Here is an 18,221-nt window from a genome sequence, read left to right as displayed (position 1 = left end):
TAGATATGAGAGAATACATCTATGTGGTATGTGTGCACCACATAAAACAAATCCTGCAGCACACAGTGCATAACGAGAGAAAAAAAAAGAAAAGATTGTAATTTTCAATTAAAAAAGTGACTTTGCAGTGTTTTTTCGTATGTTTTTTATAGATGTATTTGCGATTTCTTGGTCTCATTTGATAGAATGGAAGATATATTACAGAAACAGAGATGATTTTGATTGGTTTTAGTAATGGAAATGGGATGAAACTGAGCTCAAAATAGCAGAAATGTTAAATTTTTGCCGATGTTCAAGAGTAAACAAATGATCCCACACGTCTAATACATGAAAGCTGGTGGGTCTAATATACGTTCACAAATGTGGTGATATTATTTTTTATACAATTATTACAATATTGCATAACAGTAAATCTTCTATTTTTTGGTTTGAATAAAAATTCATTATGTGAATAAAAAATCAAAATGGAATTCATTTGTAAGGCCTGAAAACGTAACTAATGAACAGAGGAAATGTTAGTTTAGTTCCAGGAATGGCTGCATTGTTTATTCTGGACCCTATTTTGAAATTAGAATATTTTGAACTTTGCATTAAATTGGCCAAATTACCAATTTCGTATCACTTTATTTTGTAGTTGAAAAAGATGACTTGGCGATTTGTGCTCAAGCAATAGAATAGAAGTAATACTAATGAAATAGCTAAGAATTTGGTCGACTGGAGTAATATAATTGGCTTAAAATGGGAGTCAAAGTCAGCAAAATCGTCACTGCGTAAATATCACTGACACATCAAAGTTCAAGAGAGCATAATTTCGTCAGTTTTCAATCAAATTTTGTACTTTTTGTTTTATTACCTTTACTCTATCATTTCGTAAGAAGAAATAACAAAATTATTTTTTTTTAATTCTTGGACACTGGTGCGCACTTGGAAATTTGGCCTCTGGACCCTGAAAGGGTTAACTGGCGCTCCCACAAGGTACTAAGAGGTCCCAGATTTTTTTAATATGGTGTACACCAAGTGTCAAGACCCATTCTATGTTGACCAGGCATCTCACGGCAATCGCGGAGGCAGGAAAATTAATACGTATATATACGTTTGGGGCGCTACGCATAAGAACGTATATGTTTGGACCGTTTAGGGGTTAATGCGGCCCAGAGCCATATTATTACCATCAACATACCATGTTCACTGAGTTTAATCGTTTATAACAACTACCTTTAGATGCCATCACAAACAAAGGGAGAAGTAATGAGCAATTCATGCCAAGAATTGTAAACAAAAGCATTATGTATTATGCGGAGTGACGTACTGCTTTCCCTCTGCCCTCCATAATATATAAACACATAATGCTATGAAACGTGTTTCTTATATAATTTTGAAGAAAATATCATAGATGGATTAGTGAAAATGTCTATAATACAGTAAAATAAGAGATTTAATGTGCCCAAGAGTGATTATTATTAGTATCACGTAATGTTTTCCCTCCATCCGGCAACCACCCCTCCACGTACCCAAGAGTGATTATTATTACATAATAAAGAAATATGCTCATGGAGAATGGAAACAAACTGGGTGGGACGTGCCGTATTTGAAAGACCGCTTGCCATATAGAAAGTTTTGGTCATAATTTGAGATCGCCATATTAGCACAATGCCATAAGGCGAAATGCCGAAAAGCAGGGCCATACTGTATAAGCAATTCCAGACAGAACAAACCCACCTAATGATTTATTACTACCAGCATATTATAATTAAAATCAAATTTACTCTATAAAATCCTTACCTCATATTTTGCTAGAATAGCCACAGCTAGAGATTCTGGTAAAAATGCAACTACAGTAACTGCTGCTGTATGTCCACGAAGACTCCTTTCCTCCTTTATGTTGCCAACTCGCCAAACTCGTACAGTTGTGTCTCGGCTGCATGAAATACATAGAATTGTTACTCTAGCTCAATAAAAAATTCACTCTTATCTAGTTTAAATTTCTGTGGCTCTACCATCCACTGTGTGATGTATTTGCTGGGAGGACTCACACTTATCTAAGGCACTCTTGTCTCTTAGTACAGTATTACTGAGCAAACAGCTGGTACAGCTCTTTAGCAGTCTTAAGAGGCAGACAGGAAGTTGAAAACTGGTTGCAATACTCCTGCTTATACCTCACTGTTCTGAAAGCAAATATTGCTCATGATAGAAAAGAAGACATGTACTACAGTAACATTTTCATATCAATTATTGGATTACAGAATACAGTATTATACACAAGTAAACACAGTATATTCCTCCATTTATATTTTAAATGAAAAGAAACACACATGCAATATCTTCTTGAAATTCTAATTTTTTATTTATGTTTCCACAACAACTAGGGCACCTAAAATGGAGGAATCCAGCAAATAATGTTTTAACAGAGATAACACCAGGAGGCAGCTCAGATGAAAACTCGCAAACACATAAGCTTTTAAATATCTGCACCAAATTCACATTAAACCAGCAAATAATAGAGCCTACAAGACTGGACCTCACTTTCACTAACAATGATGATCTGATGTGAAATGTTACCATATCAAAAATAATATACTCAGACCACAACATAATAGAAGTTCAGACATTTATGCGCGGAGCCCCAGACCGACAAAATGTGATCAGTCACGAGGGAGCCTTCACCAAATTCAACGTCAATAACAAAAACATAAGGTGGGACCAAGTAAACCAGGTCCTAAATAATATAAACTGGGAAGATAGCCCAAGCAATATGGATCTAAACCTATGTCAAAAACAAATTAACTCTGCAGCACTCAAGGTATGCTCAAGGCTCATTCCTTTAAGGAAAAGGAGATGATGTAAACTATAAAGAGAAAGGCACTCCCAATACAGGTGAAGGCAAAGAATAACAGAGTGGCTAAAAGAGGCTAATATGTAGGGAGACACTGGTCAGAGAAATAGCAAACATCGAACTAAAGCTAAAGGAATCTTACAGGAGTCAAGAAATGTGGGAAAAACTAAAAGCCATACATGAAATTGAAAGAAACCCAAAATATTTCTTTTCTTATGCTAAATCAAAGTCGAGAACAACATCCAGAATTGGGCCCCTACTTAACCCTTAAACGGTCCAAACGTATATATACGTTCACGCGCGTAGCGCCCCAAACATATATATACGTTTTCTTTGTCATTCATTCAACATTGCCACGATAAGTCTGAGTCACCTAGACATGAGAGAATGGGTGTGCGCACTCACTGTGTGCCATATTAAAATAATTATGGATGCCTGGGTACCATATGCTCTTTTTTCCTATTAAAAAAAAAGATTTTTTTTCTCAAAAAATTTGGGGCGCTACGCGAGTGAACGTATATATACGTTTGGACCGTTTAAGGGTTAAACGGGATAGGTCCTACACAGATGACAGCAAGGAAATGAATGAGCTACTCAAGTCCCAGTATGACTCGGTTTTTAACGAGCCACTAACCAGACAGAGTCGATGACCTAAATGAATTTTTTATGAGAGAGACAGAATTCAGTAGATTCGAACCTATCTGATATTATCCTGACACCAAACGACTTCAAAAAGGTGATAAATGACATGCCCATGCACTCTGCCCCAGGTCCACTCATGGAATTCCATGTTAATCAAAAACTGCAAGAAGCCCCTATCATGTGCTTTTAACATCCTATGGAGAGGGAGCATGGACACAGGTCGTCCCACAGCTGCTAAAAACAACAGACATAACCCTATTCCACAAACGGAGCAGTAAAGCAATATCAAAGAACTACAGACTGATAGCACTAACGTCCCATATTATAAAAATCTTTGAAAGGGTTCTAAGAAACAAGACTGCCACCCATCTAGATACCTATCAGTTACACAACTCAGGGCAACTTGAGTTTAGAGCAGGTCGCTAATGTCTGTCTCAACTACTGGAACACTATGACAAGGTTCTGGATGTTCTAGAAGACAAACAAAATGCAGATGTAGTATACACAAACTTTGTAAAAGCATATGACAAGCATGACCATGGTGTAATAGCGCACAAAATGCTTGATAAAGGAATAACAGGAAAAGTTGGTAGATGGATCTATAATTTCCTAACAAACAGAACACAAATAGTAGTAGTAAAGAGAGTAAAGTCTGAAGCAGCTATGGTGAGAATCTTTGTTCCACAAGGCACAGGTATTGGCTCACATCTTGTTCCTCATCCTCATATCTGACACTGACAGGGATGTGAGCCACAGCACCATGTCTTCCTTTGCAGATGACACCCGAATCTGAATGACAGTGTCCTCCATTGAAGACATTGCGTAACTCCAGGTGGAAATCAACCAAATCTTTAAATGGGCCGCAGAAAACAACATGAGGCTCAATTATGAGAAATTTCAATTACTCCAGTGTCGAAAACGTGAGGAAATTAAAACTATTTCGGAGAATAAAACAAATTCCAACCACACAATACAGTGGACCCCCCCATAACGATATTAATCCGTTCATGAGAGCTCATTGTTATGCAAAATTATCGTTATGCGAATGAATTTTCCCCATGAGAAATAATGGAAATGAAATTAATCCGTGCAAGACACCCAAAAGTATGAAAAAAAAAAAATTTTACCACATGAAATATACATTTTCCTACACACAAAGAGAAGGATACATGCACAATAGTAGAGTTGTACATGCACAGTATATATTGTGCATGTACTACTCTACTAAATGAAGAATAAATGACACTTACCTTTATTGAAGATGCAGCAATGACTGATGAGACACTGTGTCCTGGGAGTGCCTTTTCCTCCTGAGTACTGTAGGTCCTGTTTGGCATTTTCTTCCAGAACAGGCCTTATCACACTGTGTATACCACTACGATTCTTAAATCTCTCAAACCAACCTTTGCTGGCTTTAAATTCACCAACATGAGCACTAGTTCCAGGCGTTTTTCCCTGTTCACCTGGGTGTGAGTCTACTGGTGTTGGTTGCATCCTGGGAGACAAGATTAAGGACCCCAATGGAAATAAGTTACAGTCCTCGATGATGCACTGACTTTCTTGGGTTATCCTGGGTGGCTAACCCTCAGGAGTTAATCTTTTCTCGGTAATTGTTTCACGTTAAGCCACACCAACAACACTCTCTCCACATCTTCGAGTAATACAGCTGATGGTGGTGCAGCAACAACAACAGCTGTGGTGCAGCTGACCATGGTGCAGCAGCAGCTGTGGTGCAGCAACAGCTGACCATGGTGCAGCTGCAGCTGTGGTGCAGCAGCAGCTGTGGTGCAGCAACAGCTGACTGGTCCAATTTATCAGCTGACCGTGGTGCAGCAGCAGCTGACTGTGGTACGATAGTATTTATCACCCTTTTTACCACAGGGTTGGCACTAGAAGCTTTCTTTGGGCCCATGGTGGCTTATTTAGCAGTTACAAGCACTATAAATAATGGAATAATACAAAATGTATTGAATGTATGCATGCAACCGGCCACCCTGGCTTGTAAACAATGATGGCAAGGCAGGCACTCAGGCTGGACGGACAGGTTCGGGACGAGTCATGTTCAGAAACAGCTGATGGTGCAACAGCAGCTGGCCGTGGTGCAGCAGCAGCTGACTGATCCAGCAACAGCTGACTGGTCCAGCAACAGCTGACTGATCCAGCAACAGCTGACTGGTCCAGCAACAGCTGACTGATCCAGCAACAGCTGACTGATCCAGCAACAGCTGACTGATCCAGCAACAGCTGACTGATCCAGCAACAGCTGACTGATCCAGCAACAGCTGACTGGTCCAGCAACAGCTGACTGGTCCAGCAACAGCTGACTGATCCAGCAACAGCTGACTGGTCCAGCAACAGCTGACTGGTCCAGCAACAGCTGACTGATCCAGCAACAGCTGACTGATCCAGCAACAGCTGACTGGTCCAGCAACAGCTGACTGGTCCAGCAACAGTTGACTGATCCAGCAACAGCTGACTGATCCAGCAACAGCTGACTGGTCCAGCAACAGCTGACTGATCCAGCAATAGCTGACTGATCCAGCAACAGCTGATCGTGGTGCAGCAGCAGCTAACTGATCCAGCAACAGCTGACTGGTCCAGCAACAGCTGATCATGGTGCAGCAGCAGCTGACTGATCCAGCAACAGCTGATCGTGGTGCAGCAGCAGCTGATTGATTCAGCAACAGCTGACTGACCCAACAACAGCTGATCGTGGTGCAGAAGCAGCTGACTGATCCAGCAACAGATGACTGGTCCAGCAACAGCTGATTGAGGTGCAACAGCAGCTGACTGATGCAGCAACAGCTGACTGGTCAAGCAACAGCTGACCATGGTGCAGCAGCAGCTGACTGTGGTATGATAGTATTTCTCACCCTTTTTACCACTGGGTTAGCACTAGAGGCTTTCTTGGGGCCCATGGTCACTTATTTTGCAGATGAAATCACCAAAAACGCTGTAACAATACGAAATGTTCCGATTGTATGCTTGGATGTTACCGCGGAGGCTGGCTTGTAAACAATGCCACCGGCGGAACATGTGAAGCTGGCTCAGGCCGCACATTAGAAGCGTCTCGGACGAATAGCGTTGAGCGAGTTTTTTAGCAGTATGCGAGGCAAAATTTTAGTGATAAAATGTATCGGTATGAGGATTTAACGTTATGTGATGCCAACGGTATGCGAGGGTCCACTGTACAGCAAAAAACTAGTGTAAATGACTTGGGAGTGATCATGTCAGAGGATCTCGCCTTCAAAGACCATACCATTGTATCAATCACATCTGCTACAAAAATGGCAGGATGGATAATGAGAACCTTTAACCCTTGGACTGTTTACTCCGTATATATGTCTTACGCGTCACTGCTTCTGACGTATTTATACGCATAAATTCTAGCAGCTTCAAATCAAGCAGAAGAAAGCTGGTAGGCCCACATGTGAGAGAATGGGTCTCCATGGTCAGTGTGCACCATATAAAAAAAATCGGGGAGCCAGTGGTGCATTGTGGGAATGCCATTTCAGTCGTCCTTTTTCAGCATGCTTAGCGGTAAGAAATATGTGACTCCCCAGCAAATCTGGGATTCTTCTCTTCCTAAGTGATGCTCTAACACAGATGGAAGTGTCAGTGAAGATCAATTTCATGATTTCCAGGAGTTTGAGACCAAAAGCAATGGAGGAGAAGGAGGAGGAAGAGGAGAAGGAGGAGAAGGAGAAGGAGAAGGAGAAGGAGGAGGAGGAGGAGGAGGAGGAAGAGGAGGAGGAAGAGGAAGAGGAGGAGGAAGAGGAGGAGAAGGAGGAGGAGAAGGAGAAGGAGGAGGAGGAAGAGGAGGAGGAAGAGGTAGAGGAGGAGGAAGAGGAGGAGGAGGAGGAGGAGGAGGAAGAGGAGGAGGAAGAAAAGGAGGAAGAGGAGGAGGAAGAGGAGGAGGAAGAGGAGGAGAAAGAGGAGGAGGAAGAAGAAGAGGAGGAGAAGAGGAGGAGGAAGAGGAGGAGGAAGAGGAGGAGGAGGAAGAGGAGGAGGAGGAAGAGGAAAAGGAGGAAGAGGAGGAGGAAGAAGAACACGAAGAAGAAGAACACGAAGAAGAAGAAGAACATGAAGTAGAAGAACACGAAGAAGTAACAATATTGTTCCCTTGAAGCAAGACAAAAAAAATGTCCACCCCATGACAGTGACAAGATAAGGGGAGATAACATCTGATAAGAGCTGAAGTTTGACGAGCGTAAAGGAGGGTGGAGGGAGGGTGCAGCTGATAAGATAAGATTAGATGACCATAGCCCTCCCTTTGTTTTTGCTGGTACACAAACATTTCTGTCTATTTGTCTGTCTGCCAACCTCCCTGTCTATCCTTCTATCTCTCTGTCTCAGAGAGAGCCACATTTACTCACATCTTCAAGCTGAGTATAGCAATTTGTCTGGATTTTTTGGGGTATCCTAGGTAATTTACACTATGTATACTTGTATTTATGTGTACCTGTGAGACAGAGATAGACAAACAGATAGAAAGAGAGAGAGAGATTGAAAGGGATAGAATGAGGGAGAAAGATAATTAGATAGAATGGAGAGGAAGCAGCATCCCACCCCATTGTTTTCACAGGCGGTAGGGGGAGTGAGCAATGAGATAATATGTAATTTTGACAGCTGCCAACTCCTGACTGGAAACAATTATAAGCCACACACTCACACACAAGACAAGCTTGCTGAATGAAGATAATAGCAGTTATATGAAAGTATCCAGTGACTATATATGTGCATATATATTATAGAAACCAGAAGGAAGGAAGAATGGAAGGCAGGAATGAAGGAAGGATGAGATGAAAGGAAGGAAAAAAGTAAGGAAAGACAAAAGAATGTAGGAAGGAAGGTAGGAAAGGAATGCAGGAAGGTAGGAAGGAAGGTAGGAAAGGAATGCAGGAAGGTAGGAAGGAAGGTAGGAAAGGAATGCAGGAAGGTAGGAAAGGAATGCAGGAAGATAGGAAAGGAATGCAGGAAGGTAGGAAAGGAATGCAGGAAGGTAGGAAAGGAATGCAGGAAGGTAGGAAAGAAGGCAGGAAGGTAGGAGAGGAATGCAGGAAGGTAGGAAAGGAATGCAGGAAAGTAGGAAGAAAGGTAGGAAACGAATGCAGGAAGGAAGGAATGATGACACACGACCATTTACCTAGGATAACTACATAACACAACTGCCTGCTAATACTTTGAAGAAAACTGCTCAGACCAGGTGTTTTGTCTTTGCACATAAAAAAAAGTCCACAAAAATGCACACATACTGGTTTTATGTGTGAGAGTGTAAAACACCATTGTGTATGAAAACATGTTTCAAAGAGTTACACAAGCTGCAGAACTTCTAGGAATATGTTCGGTGACTGTACATTGGTATATATATTATAGAACAATAGTAATAAAAAAAATTTGTATTGTTTGTTTTTGTAAACAAGTTTTGTAAACAATATATTGAAAATTATGTTTGTGTGCTTATTGTGTTGTATACAACGAGTGTATATATGTACATTGCACCTTACTTTGGTCTCACAGGCCACATAGGTTATGTGAAAAAATAAAATAGTGAAAAAAACAAACCTTCAAATACAGGTAAACCAAAGTTTACCGGGTGAGCGGCAGTCGCCGCTGTTGCCATATGCGGCTCATTTTCTGCAAACTTCATGCCTCTGTATCTCGGTAAGTACTGATGGCAAAAAAAATTTTTTTGGACTAAAACACTCAGAAAAATAATCTTAACATTTTCGTAAGAATTTTTTTTTTTTTTCGAATATTTTGCGACACATAATGACAGTTTCAGAAAGGGGCCTGCGACAGTCAAAGGATGCCAAGCCCATGATGACATTCTTCAGGTCACTTGTTATCTAGGCTGGAATATTGCTGCACACTAACAGCACCTTTCAAGGCAGGTGAAATTGCTGACCTAGAAAATGCACAGTGGACCCTCACCTAACGGCGGCATCGAGTAAAGTCAAAATCGACTAGCGGCACTCTTTGGCATCAAAAAATTGGCTCTACCAATGGCGAAAAACTTGTCTAAAGGCTTTCATCACGAACACGTCCATGAGGCCTGAGTGGGCCCAGCCACTCCAAGACTCAATGTACAGCCAGTGTGACATTGTTTACAAGCCATTTCGGTCGATTCCACGTGTATCTGCGATATATTCTGCATTATTTCTGCTTTTAACTGCTAAATAAGCCACCATGGGCCCCAAGAAAGCTTCTAGTGCCAAACCTGTGGTAAAAAGGGTGAGAATTACAACGGAAATGAAGAAAGAGATCATTGAAAAATATGAAAGTGGAGTGCGTATGTCTGAGTTGGATAGGCTATATAAGAAACCCCATTCAACCATCAGTACTATCTTGGCAAACAGAAAGGCAATCAAGGAAGCTGTTGTTGCGAAAGGGGCATGTATGTTTTCAAAATGTAGATCGCAAACAATTGAAGAGGTGGAGAGACTGTTGTTGGTGTGGATAAACGAAAAACAATTACCAGGAGTGTGTGTGTTTCAGTCAATAAGATGTGAGAAGGCAAGGAAGTTGCATCATGATCTCATTCAGAAAATGCCTCCAAATAGTGACAATATTAATGAATGATGTAAGGCCAACAAAGACTGGTTTGAGAGATTTAAGAATCGTAGTGGCATACACAGTGTGATAAGGCATTGTGAGGCTGCCAGTGCTGACAAAAAAGCGGCTGAAAAATATGAGCAGGACTTTAAGGAGTACATAGAGACTGAAAACTTAACCCTTTGAGGGTTTTCGTCGTACTAGTACGTCTTACGCGTAGGGGTTTTTGACGTACTAGTACTCATAAATTCTAGCGACCTCAAATCTAGTGGGAGAAAGCTGGTAGGCCTTCATATGAAAGAATGGGTCTATGTGGTCAGTGTGCACAGTCTAAAAAAAATCCTGCAGCACGCGGTGCATAATGAGAAAAAAAAAACTTTTTCCATTTTTTTTTAATAAATCAGCGACTTTGCAGTGTATTTTCGTATAGTATTTATTGTTGTATTCTAGTTTTCTTGGTCTCATTTTATAGAATGGAAGACATATTACTGAAATTGAGATGATTTTGACTGGTTTTACAATGAAAGGTGCCTTGAAATTGAGCTCAAAGTAGCAGAAATGTTCGATTTTTACCAAACTTCAAAAGTAAACAAATCGTGCCAAGCGTGCAATACACGTCAACTGGTGAGTTTAATATTCTTTCACAAGTGCACCAATAATATTTATACCATTTTTTACACTAATGCAGTAGTCTGCATAACAGTAAATCTTATATTTTTTGTGAGAATAAAAATTCAAAGTGGAAAGCAAAAGAATATAAGAGGGGCCTTGAGACGTGACTAATGACTAGAGGAAATGTCATTTTAGTGCCAGGAATGTCTTTCTTGTTTATTATGGACCCTATTCCGAAATTGGCATCTTTTGAAATTTGTGTGAAATTGGCAAAATTGCTAAATTCTGACCACTGTACTGGATAGTTGAATTTATAAATGGGTGGTTTCTTGCACCCATCGATAGAAAAAATGGAGTTCTAGCGAAATATTCATGTTTTTTGTCGACTAGTACAGTGAAATTGGCCGAAAATGGGGCTCAAAGTGGGCAAAATCGCCGATCCGTAAACATCGCCGAGACCGCTAACTTTGCGAGAGCATAATTCCGTAAGTTTTCTATCAAATTTCAAACTTTTGGTGTCGTTATGATCGGGAAAAGATTCTCTATCTTTTCATAAGAGAAAATAATTTTTTTTTTTTTTAAATTTGGCCGACCCTGAGAACGAGTTTCGGAGAGGGCCTGTCGACCCTCAAAGGGTTAAAATCCCAACAAGTGTTTAATTGTGACAAATCAGGCCTGTTTTGGAAGAGAATGCCAAACAGGACCTACATTACTCAGAAGGAAAAAGCACTCCCAGGACACAAGCCTATGAAAGACAGTCTCACACTTGTTATGCAGTAATGCTAGTGGTGATTGCAAAGTGAAACCTTTACTCGTGTATCACTCAAAGTCCCAGAGTGTTCAAGAAAAACAATATCATCAAGGGTTATTAGTGTGTTATGTGGAGATCAAACACAAAGGCATGGGTCACTAGGGAAATTTTCCTGGAGTGGTTTTATGATGTGTTTGGTCCAATTGTGAAAAATTATCTCCTGGAACAGAAACTGTCACTCAAGTGCCTCCTGGTAATGGACAATGCTCCTGCTCATCCTCACGACTTGCAAGAGCAAATTGAGGGGGAGTCTGGCTTTATGAAAGTTAAGTTTCCGCCTCCTACTACAACTCCTCTCCTGCAGCCCATGGACCAGCAAGTCATTTCGAACCTCAAATAACTCTACACAAAAGCAATGTTTCAAAAGTGCTTTGAAGTGACCTCAGACACTCAATTGACCCTAAGAGAGTTTTGGAAAGATCACTTCAATATCTTCAGTTGCATAAACCTTACAGGTAAGGCTTGGGGGAGAGTGACTTGCAGGACTTTGAATGCTGCTTGGAGGAAACTGTGGCCACAATGAGTACAAGAGAGGGATTTTGAAAGGTTTGGGGCTAACCCTCAGGAGCCTATACTAGTTGTGGAATCTGTTGTGTCACTGGGGAAGTCCATGGGGTTGGAGCTTTGTAGCGAGGATGAGGAAGAGTTGGTGCAGAACGATGAAGAACAAACCACTGCAGAGCTGCAAGAGCTTGAGGTGCAACAGCAACAGATCACATCTCAGGAATGTGCTTCAGAGCAGGAGGAAGAGAGACGGAGGAAGTTGCCTTCGTCAAGGATTAACCCGTCAATGGTCCAAACGTATACAGTGGATCCCCAGTTCGCGAAGCCATCGGTATCCGATAAATCCGGTATCCGAAGCATTATATTGCAAAAAATTTGCCTCGGTTCCCATTACAAAACCCGGTATGCAATACGTTTTGTACGAGACGTGTCCAGTGTTTACAAGCCAGCCAGTGTGCGCGCATCTAGGGATACATTCGGTACATTCCATATTATCCATATTATCACTGTTTTTGGTGCTTGTTTCTGCAAAATAAGTCACCATGGGCCCCAAGAAAGCTTCTAGTTCCAACCCATCGAGACCAAGGGTGCTAATGTCTATTGAAATTAAGGAAATGTGTGCAAAGTGGCTTGAAGTGCAAACCTTTTTTGATGAAAATCACCCTGACACAGCTACTGCAAGCCATGTTGGCAACCTGTACACTGACAGTGTTGTGAACCACTTTAGGAAAGTCATAAAGGAACGAGAGGTACAGGCCTCTATGGACAGATATGTTGTGCGACAGAAGTTCAGTGACTCTCAAGCTGGTCCTAGTGGCATTAAAAGAAGAAGGGAAGCAACCCCGGAAAAGGACTTGCTACCTCAAGTCCTGATGGAGGGGGATTCCCCTTCTAAACATAAAAAACTTCGACACTCTCCCCCCCTCCCATCCCATCAATCATCACCAGATCTTCATTGAAGGTAAGTGTCAATTATTCTATTGTGATTATTCTATTGTTATTATTGTTATTGTAATTATTATATTACATTAAACTTAATATATTATGTGGTAAAAGTTTTTTTTTCATACTTTTGGGTGTCTTGCACGGATTAATTTGATTTCCATTATTACTTATGAGGAAAATTAATTCGCTTTCCGATAATTTTGGTTTACGCTGAGCTCTCAGGAACGGATTAATGTCGTGAACCGGGGGTCCACTGTATATACGTTCACTACCTCAGTGCCCCGAATATTTTGAAAAATAAAAAAATATTTTTTTTTTATAGAAAAAAAAAGAGCACATTTTTCTAAGTGTTATAGGATAAAAAAAATTTTTAGGGTCAGTACTTACCTAGATATGAGGCCTTGAAATTGGCACTTGGTGATCACCTGACGGCAACATGGAGTGCTGCCGCTTGCAGAAATTCTACATATTTACTGCTTTTCCCATTTTTTTTTTTTTTACTTTTCTTGGTTTTCATGATGTGATACTTATGTTTTATAGTAAATCTTTCGATTTCAATGTCAATTGATGCTTATACACCAATAATATATACAAAATTATTATCATACTGTCACAAACACACATGTACACACTGACAGGTGATTTTGCACACCTGGCTGAATCACACATTATTATTTACAACTATATCCAAGTATTTACACATCCCACTTTTGTTTATAGAACTCTATGATTGTATGATACTCCAAGAAGCATGGATTCATACAGAGTGCCACCCCACACTGGTGACATATGTATTGTGTGTCCTTCCACTGTTGGGGTCATTTTGCGGTGGTAGCACACACAACACACTTTTTCCGGGAATGCTTCTTCTTTGGGGTAGGTGGTATTGGTACCAGGTAGTGACAGTTAGGGATGATTCGGTCTGGCACTTTCCCCACTGGCTGTGGTTGTGGTTGGGAGACAGGTTGTGGTGTGACAGGCCCCTGTTGAGGGGCAGGTACAGGTGTGGTACCATACTTTTTTGCTATCTGTTTTATGACATTCAGGAAGAATTCTGCAAACATTGTCATTTTCCAGTCTTTATTTCATACATATCGAATGCATTGATCACTGCAATGTCTACAAGGTGGACAAACAGTTTTATATACCATTGCAACTAATATGAACACAGTGAACGAACCTTATCATCATGTCACACTTGTCAACTAGTTGCATATTGTTCGTACAGTCGACAACAGCAGCTGGGTTTACAATACGTTCATTGGTCTCCCTGTTCACTTTGTCTGTTTGTACCATCTCGTTTCTGTGGATGGTTGACAGCAATGTCACTTCCCGTTTGTCATGCCTCGTCAGTGCCATGATGTCATTGGCATGAAACGCTTGCACTGCACCTTCAATACTGCCTCCACTGAACTTTCTATTCCTTCTTTACTGTTCCACATATATCAGTATTGTTCACACATAGGAAATCAGCGAGCATAGGGCTTGTATACCAGTTGTCTGTGAACAATGTATGGCCCTTGCCAAGGTATGATTCCATCATTTTTCAAACATCACCAGAAATGCCCAATGTGCACCTGGTATCATCGAGTGCATTTTTCCCGGTGTATATAATCACATCCAACACAAGACCATTCTCACAGTCAAACATAACAAAAAGTTTTATACCAAAGCGATGACGTTTGCTCGGTATATATTACTTGAATGACAAGCGTCCCTTGAACAGACTCAAGGACTCATCAACAACAATGTTCTTGAAGGGATAAAAGTAGGTACTGAATTTCTGCTTCATATAAACACTTCAAGGATTTTGTATAAAAGGTCATTTCTGTTGGGCCTATTCCTGTCTGAGAAGTGCAATTTTTGTAGCAACAGAATGAATCTGTTCCAGGGAAGGAGGTCACAGAAAACAGGAGTACTGATAAAGTAGTCTGTGGCCCAGTAGTTACGTATATTTTTCTTATAGGTATGTGGCATAAGCATGACAGTGGCATGGAATAAATGCATTTCATTCACTGCTGTATCTTTCCATCTGACAATTCCCCAACCTCTGTTGTATTGTCCATGATATAGCGGTAATAATTGTTCAGCTGGGTCACTATCAAATTCATTATAGGCTCGTCAAAGTATAACTGGAAAAAGTCTAACTCTGTAGACTCATTCATTATGGGACAATATGGCAGGATGCCACTTCCACTCGCATCAAAATCAAAAAGCTGTGGCACAAATATACTTTGTGTCCAGTTCCACTCTCGGTCACATGGTGTAGAGTGGACCTCTGGCATGGGGCATGGGGGAGCAGGAGGGGGGACAGGAGTGGAGGCAGCACATGGTTGAGGGGATGCTGGGTGGTCCTTTGTCTGTCTACCCACTGTGCCATGTTGTCCAGGCGCCGTGCCACCCACTACTATTTCTTCCATCCCCGCATATTCACCATCATGATCACTTTCACTATCAGTGGCAGGTGATTTGGATCGTAACCTGCCACTGGGAAAATGATAGTTTCCTCTTGCATAGTTGCCTATGGGTAACACTCGCCACTCCAGAGGTGCTTGGCCCAGGGTCTTGTATGGCCACACTGGCCACCCCAGAAGTGCTTGGCCTAGGGTCTGGTGTGGCCACACTGGCCACCCCAGAAGTTCTTGGCCTAGGGTCTGGTGTGGTCAAAATGGCCACCCCAGAGGTGATGGGCTGAGGGTCATCACTAAATCCTTGATTATTAGTAGCCACATCTGTATCAAATCCACTAAACTGATGTTCTATATCACTTTCCTCGAATAATAGAGTGCTAATACGATGAGGCATGAGTGAATCACGAGGATGTGCTATGATGTTGAGCCAAGATGGAGCTGAATGTAACTGGTCCTACCATGCGGTACCCAGGCTTCCCCGATTTTTTTCATATGGCACACACAGAGTGCACACACCAATTCTCTCATGTCTAGGTGACTCAGGTCTATCGCACCAATTTTGAAGGAATGAAAAATGAAACGTAAATATACATTTGGGGCAGTAGCGGTAATAATGCATATATACGTTTGGACCATTTACGGGTTAAGGAAATGTGTACAATGTTTACAAAGGTGCAAGCATTTACTGATGAATTTTATCCTGTCACAGCTGTTCCAAGCTGTATTGGCAAGATGTACAATGAAACTCTTGTGTCCCATTTTAGGGAAATCTTAAGGGCACATGAAAAACAGAGCTCTCTGGACAGATATTTTGTGCAACTGGGGTCTAGTGACTCTCAAGCTGGTCCTAGTGACATTAAAAAACAAAGAAGGGAGGTAACCCCATCAAAGGACTTGGTACCTGAAGTCTTTATGGAAGGGGATTCCCCTTCCAAACAATAGAACACCTGAATCTCCCCTGCTGCTGGCACATCACTCATCAACAATGCCACACTAAAGATAAGCGGCATTTAATTATTGTTTATTTTGCATATACCATTCGCTTCTGCATAGGGAGATGTATATTTCAAGTAAAAAAAAATTATTTTGTTTAATACTTTTGGGTGTCTGGAACGGATTAATTCTATTTCCATTATTTCTTATAGGGAAAATTAATTTGACTACAGCTAATTCGACAAAAGGCTAGCTCTCTGGAATGGATTAAGGCTGTTGGTTGAGGGTCCACTGTACAGAGAACCTTCACAGCACACATAACTGCGATAAAACACCTCAGTTACTAGGAACGCTTGAAGTTCCTCAACCTGTACTCCCTAGAATACAGTGGACCCCCGGTTAACGATATTTTTTCACTCCAGAAGTATGTTCAGGTGCCAGTACTGACCGAATTTGTTCCCATAAGAAATATTGTGAAGTAGATTAGTCCATTTCAGACCCCCAAACATACACGATCAAACGCACTTACATAAATACACTTACATAATTGGTCACATTCGGAGGTAATCGTTATGCGGGGGTCCACTGTACAGGCGGGAGAGATACATGATTATACAGTGGTACCTTGACTTACGAGTGCCCCAACTTATGAGTTTTCTGAGTTACGAGCTGTTCCTCAGTTGATTTTTTTTGAGTTGTGAGCCAAAATTCAAGTTACAAGCGAGCTTCAGATATGCCGAGGAAATATCAAAAACTCCGATAATAACCAATGTGTAGCATCCTTTCAATTTTTATACTACTGTTAGTGTCAGCCTGCCAGAATGTTCTATAATGTATGCCCTAAGTAAAGAGAAACAATTCTGGAACATGTCTAACACACGTTCAACAGGCTGGCTGGCTGACTGGCAGCTGGCTCATCTGCTTTGGGTGTCTCTATCTCCTTCTGTCTGTGTGTATCTGTCTCTGTCTGTCCATCTCTATCTCTATCTATAATTCTGTCTATCTTTGTCTATCTCTATCTTTATCTCTATCTCTGTCTCTATCTATCTCTGTCTCTATCTCTGTCTTGGTCTATCTCTATCTCTGTCTGCACCTAACAGGTACACATAAATACAGTTATACACAGTGTAAATTACCTAGGATAACTAAAAAAAAACAGACAAAGTGCTATACTATGCTAGTACAGTGGACCCCTGACCTACGATATTAATCTGTTCCTGAGAGCCCATCGTAGGACGAAATGATCATAGGTTGAATTAATTTTCCCCATAAGAAATAATGGAAATCAAATTAATCCATGCAAGGCACCCAAAAGTATGAAAAAAAAAATTTTACCACGTGAAATATACATTTTCCTACACTCAAAAAGAAGGATACATGCACAATAGTATAGTAGTACATGCACAATACATATTGTGCATGTACTACTCGACTAAATGAAGAATAAATGACACTTACCTTTATTGAAGATGTAGTGATGAGTGATCAGACACTGTTTGTGCTCTGGGAGTGCCTTTTCCTCCTGAGTAATGTAGGTCCTGTTTGGCATTTTCTTCCAGAACAGGGCTTATCACACTGTGTATGCCACTACGAATCTTAACCCTTTCAGGGTTTTGGCCGTACTAGTACGGCTTACACACCAGGGTTTTTGACGTACTAATACGCCTAAATTCTAGCACCCTCAAATCTAGTGAGAGAAAGCTGGTAGGCCTACATATGCAAGAATGGGTCTATGTGGTCAGTGTGCACAGTATAAAAAAAATCCTGCAGCACACAGTGCTTAATGAGAAAAAAAAAAACTTTGACCGTGTTTTTGGATTAAAACAGCGACTTTGCACTGTATTTTCGTATGGTATCTAATGTTGTATTCTAGTTTTCCTGGTCTCATTTTATAGAACGGAAGACATATTACAAAAAATGAGATGATTTTTGACTGGTTTTACAATGAAAATTACCTTGAAATTGAGCTCAAAGT

At 40.9% G+C, this 18,221-nt stretch overlaps 1 protein-coding gene across 6 annotated transcripts in view; it reads right to left on the bottom strand.

Moving 5' to 3' along the window:
- LOC128694605 (uncharacterized) overlaps nucleotides 1-18,221 on the bottom strand; it is a 528,306-nt gene that overhangs the window by 376,667 nt on the left and 133,418 nt on the right. For all 6 annotated transcript variants that reach the window (XR_011391619.1, XM_070082011.1, XM_070082018.1 and 3 more), the window contains one exon: nucleotides 1,783-1,918. Coding sequence is in view for 5 of the 6 variants with exons in the window: in XM_070082011.1 (XP_069938112.1) it covers nucleotides 1,783-1,918 (136 nt within the window). In the remaining variant the exon portion in view is untranslated. The remainder of the gene's footprint in view (nucleotides 1-1,782; nucleotides 1,919-18,221) is intronic.

This window comes from Cherax quadricarinatus, chromosome 6, assembly GCF_038502225.1.
Source record: "Cherax quadricarinatus isolate ZL_2023a chromosome 6, ASM3850222v1, whole genome shotgun sequence".
In the NCBI taxonomy this organism is placed as follows: Eukaryota; Metazoa; Arthropoda; class Malacostraca; order Decapoda; family Parastacidae; genus Cherax; species Cherax quadricarinatus.
The sequence above is the reverse complement of the archived record's forward strand: the minus strand, read 5'-3'. Positions and strand labels throughout refer to the sequence as shown.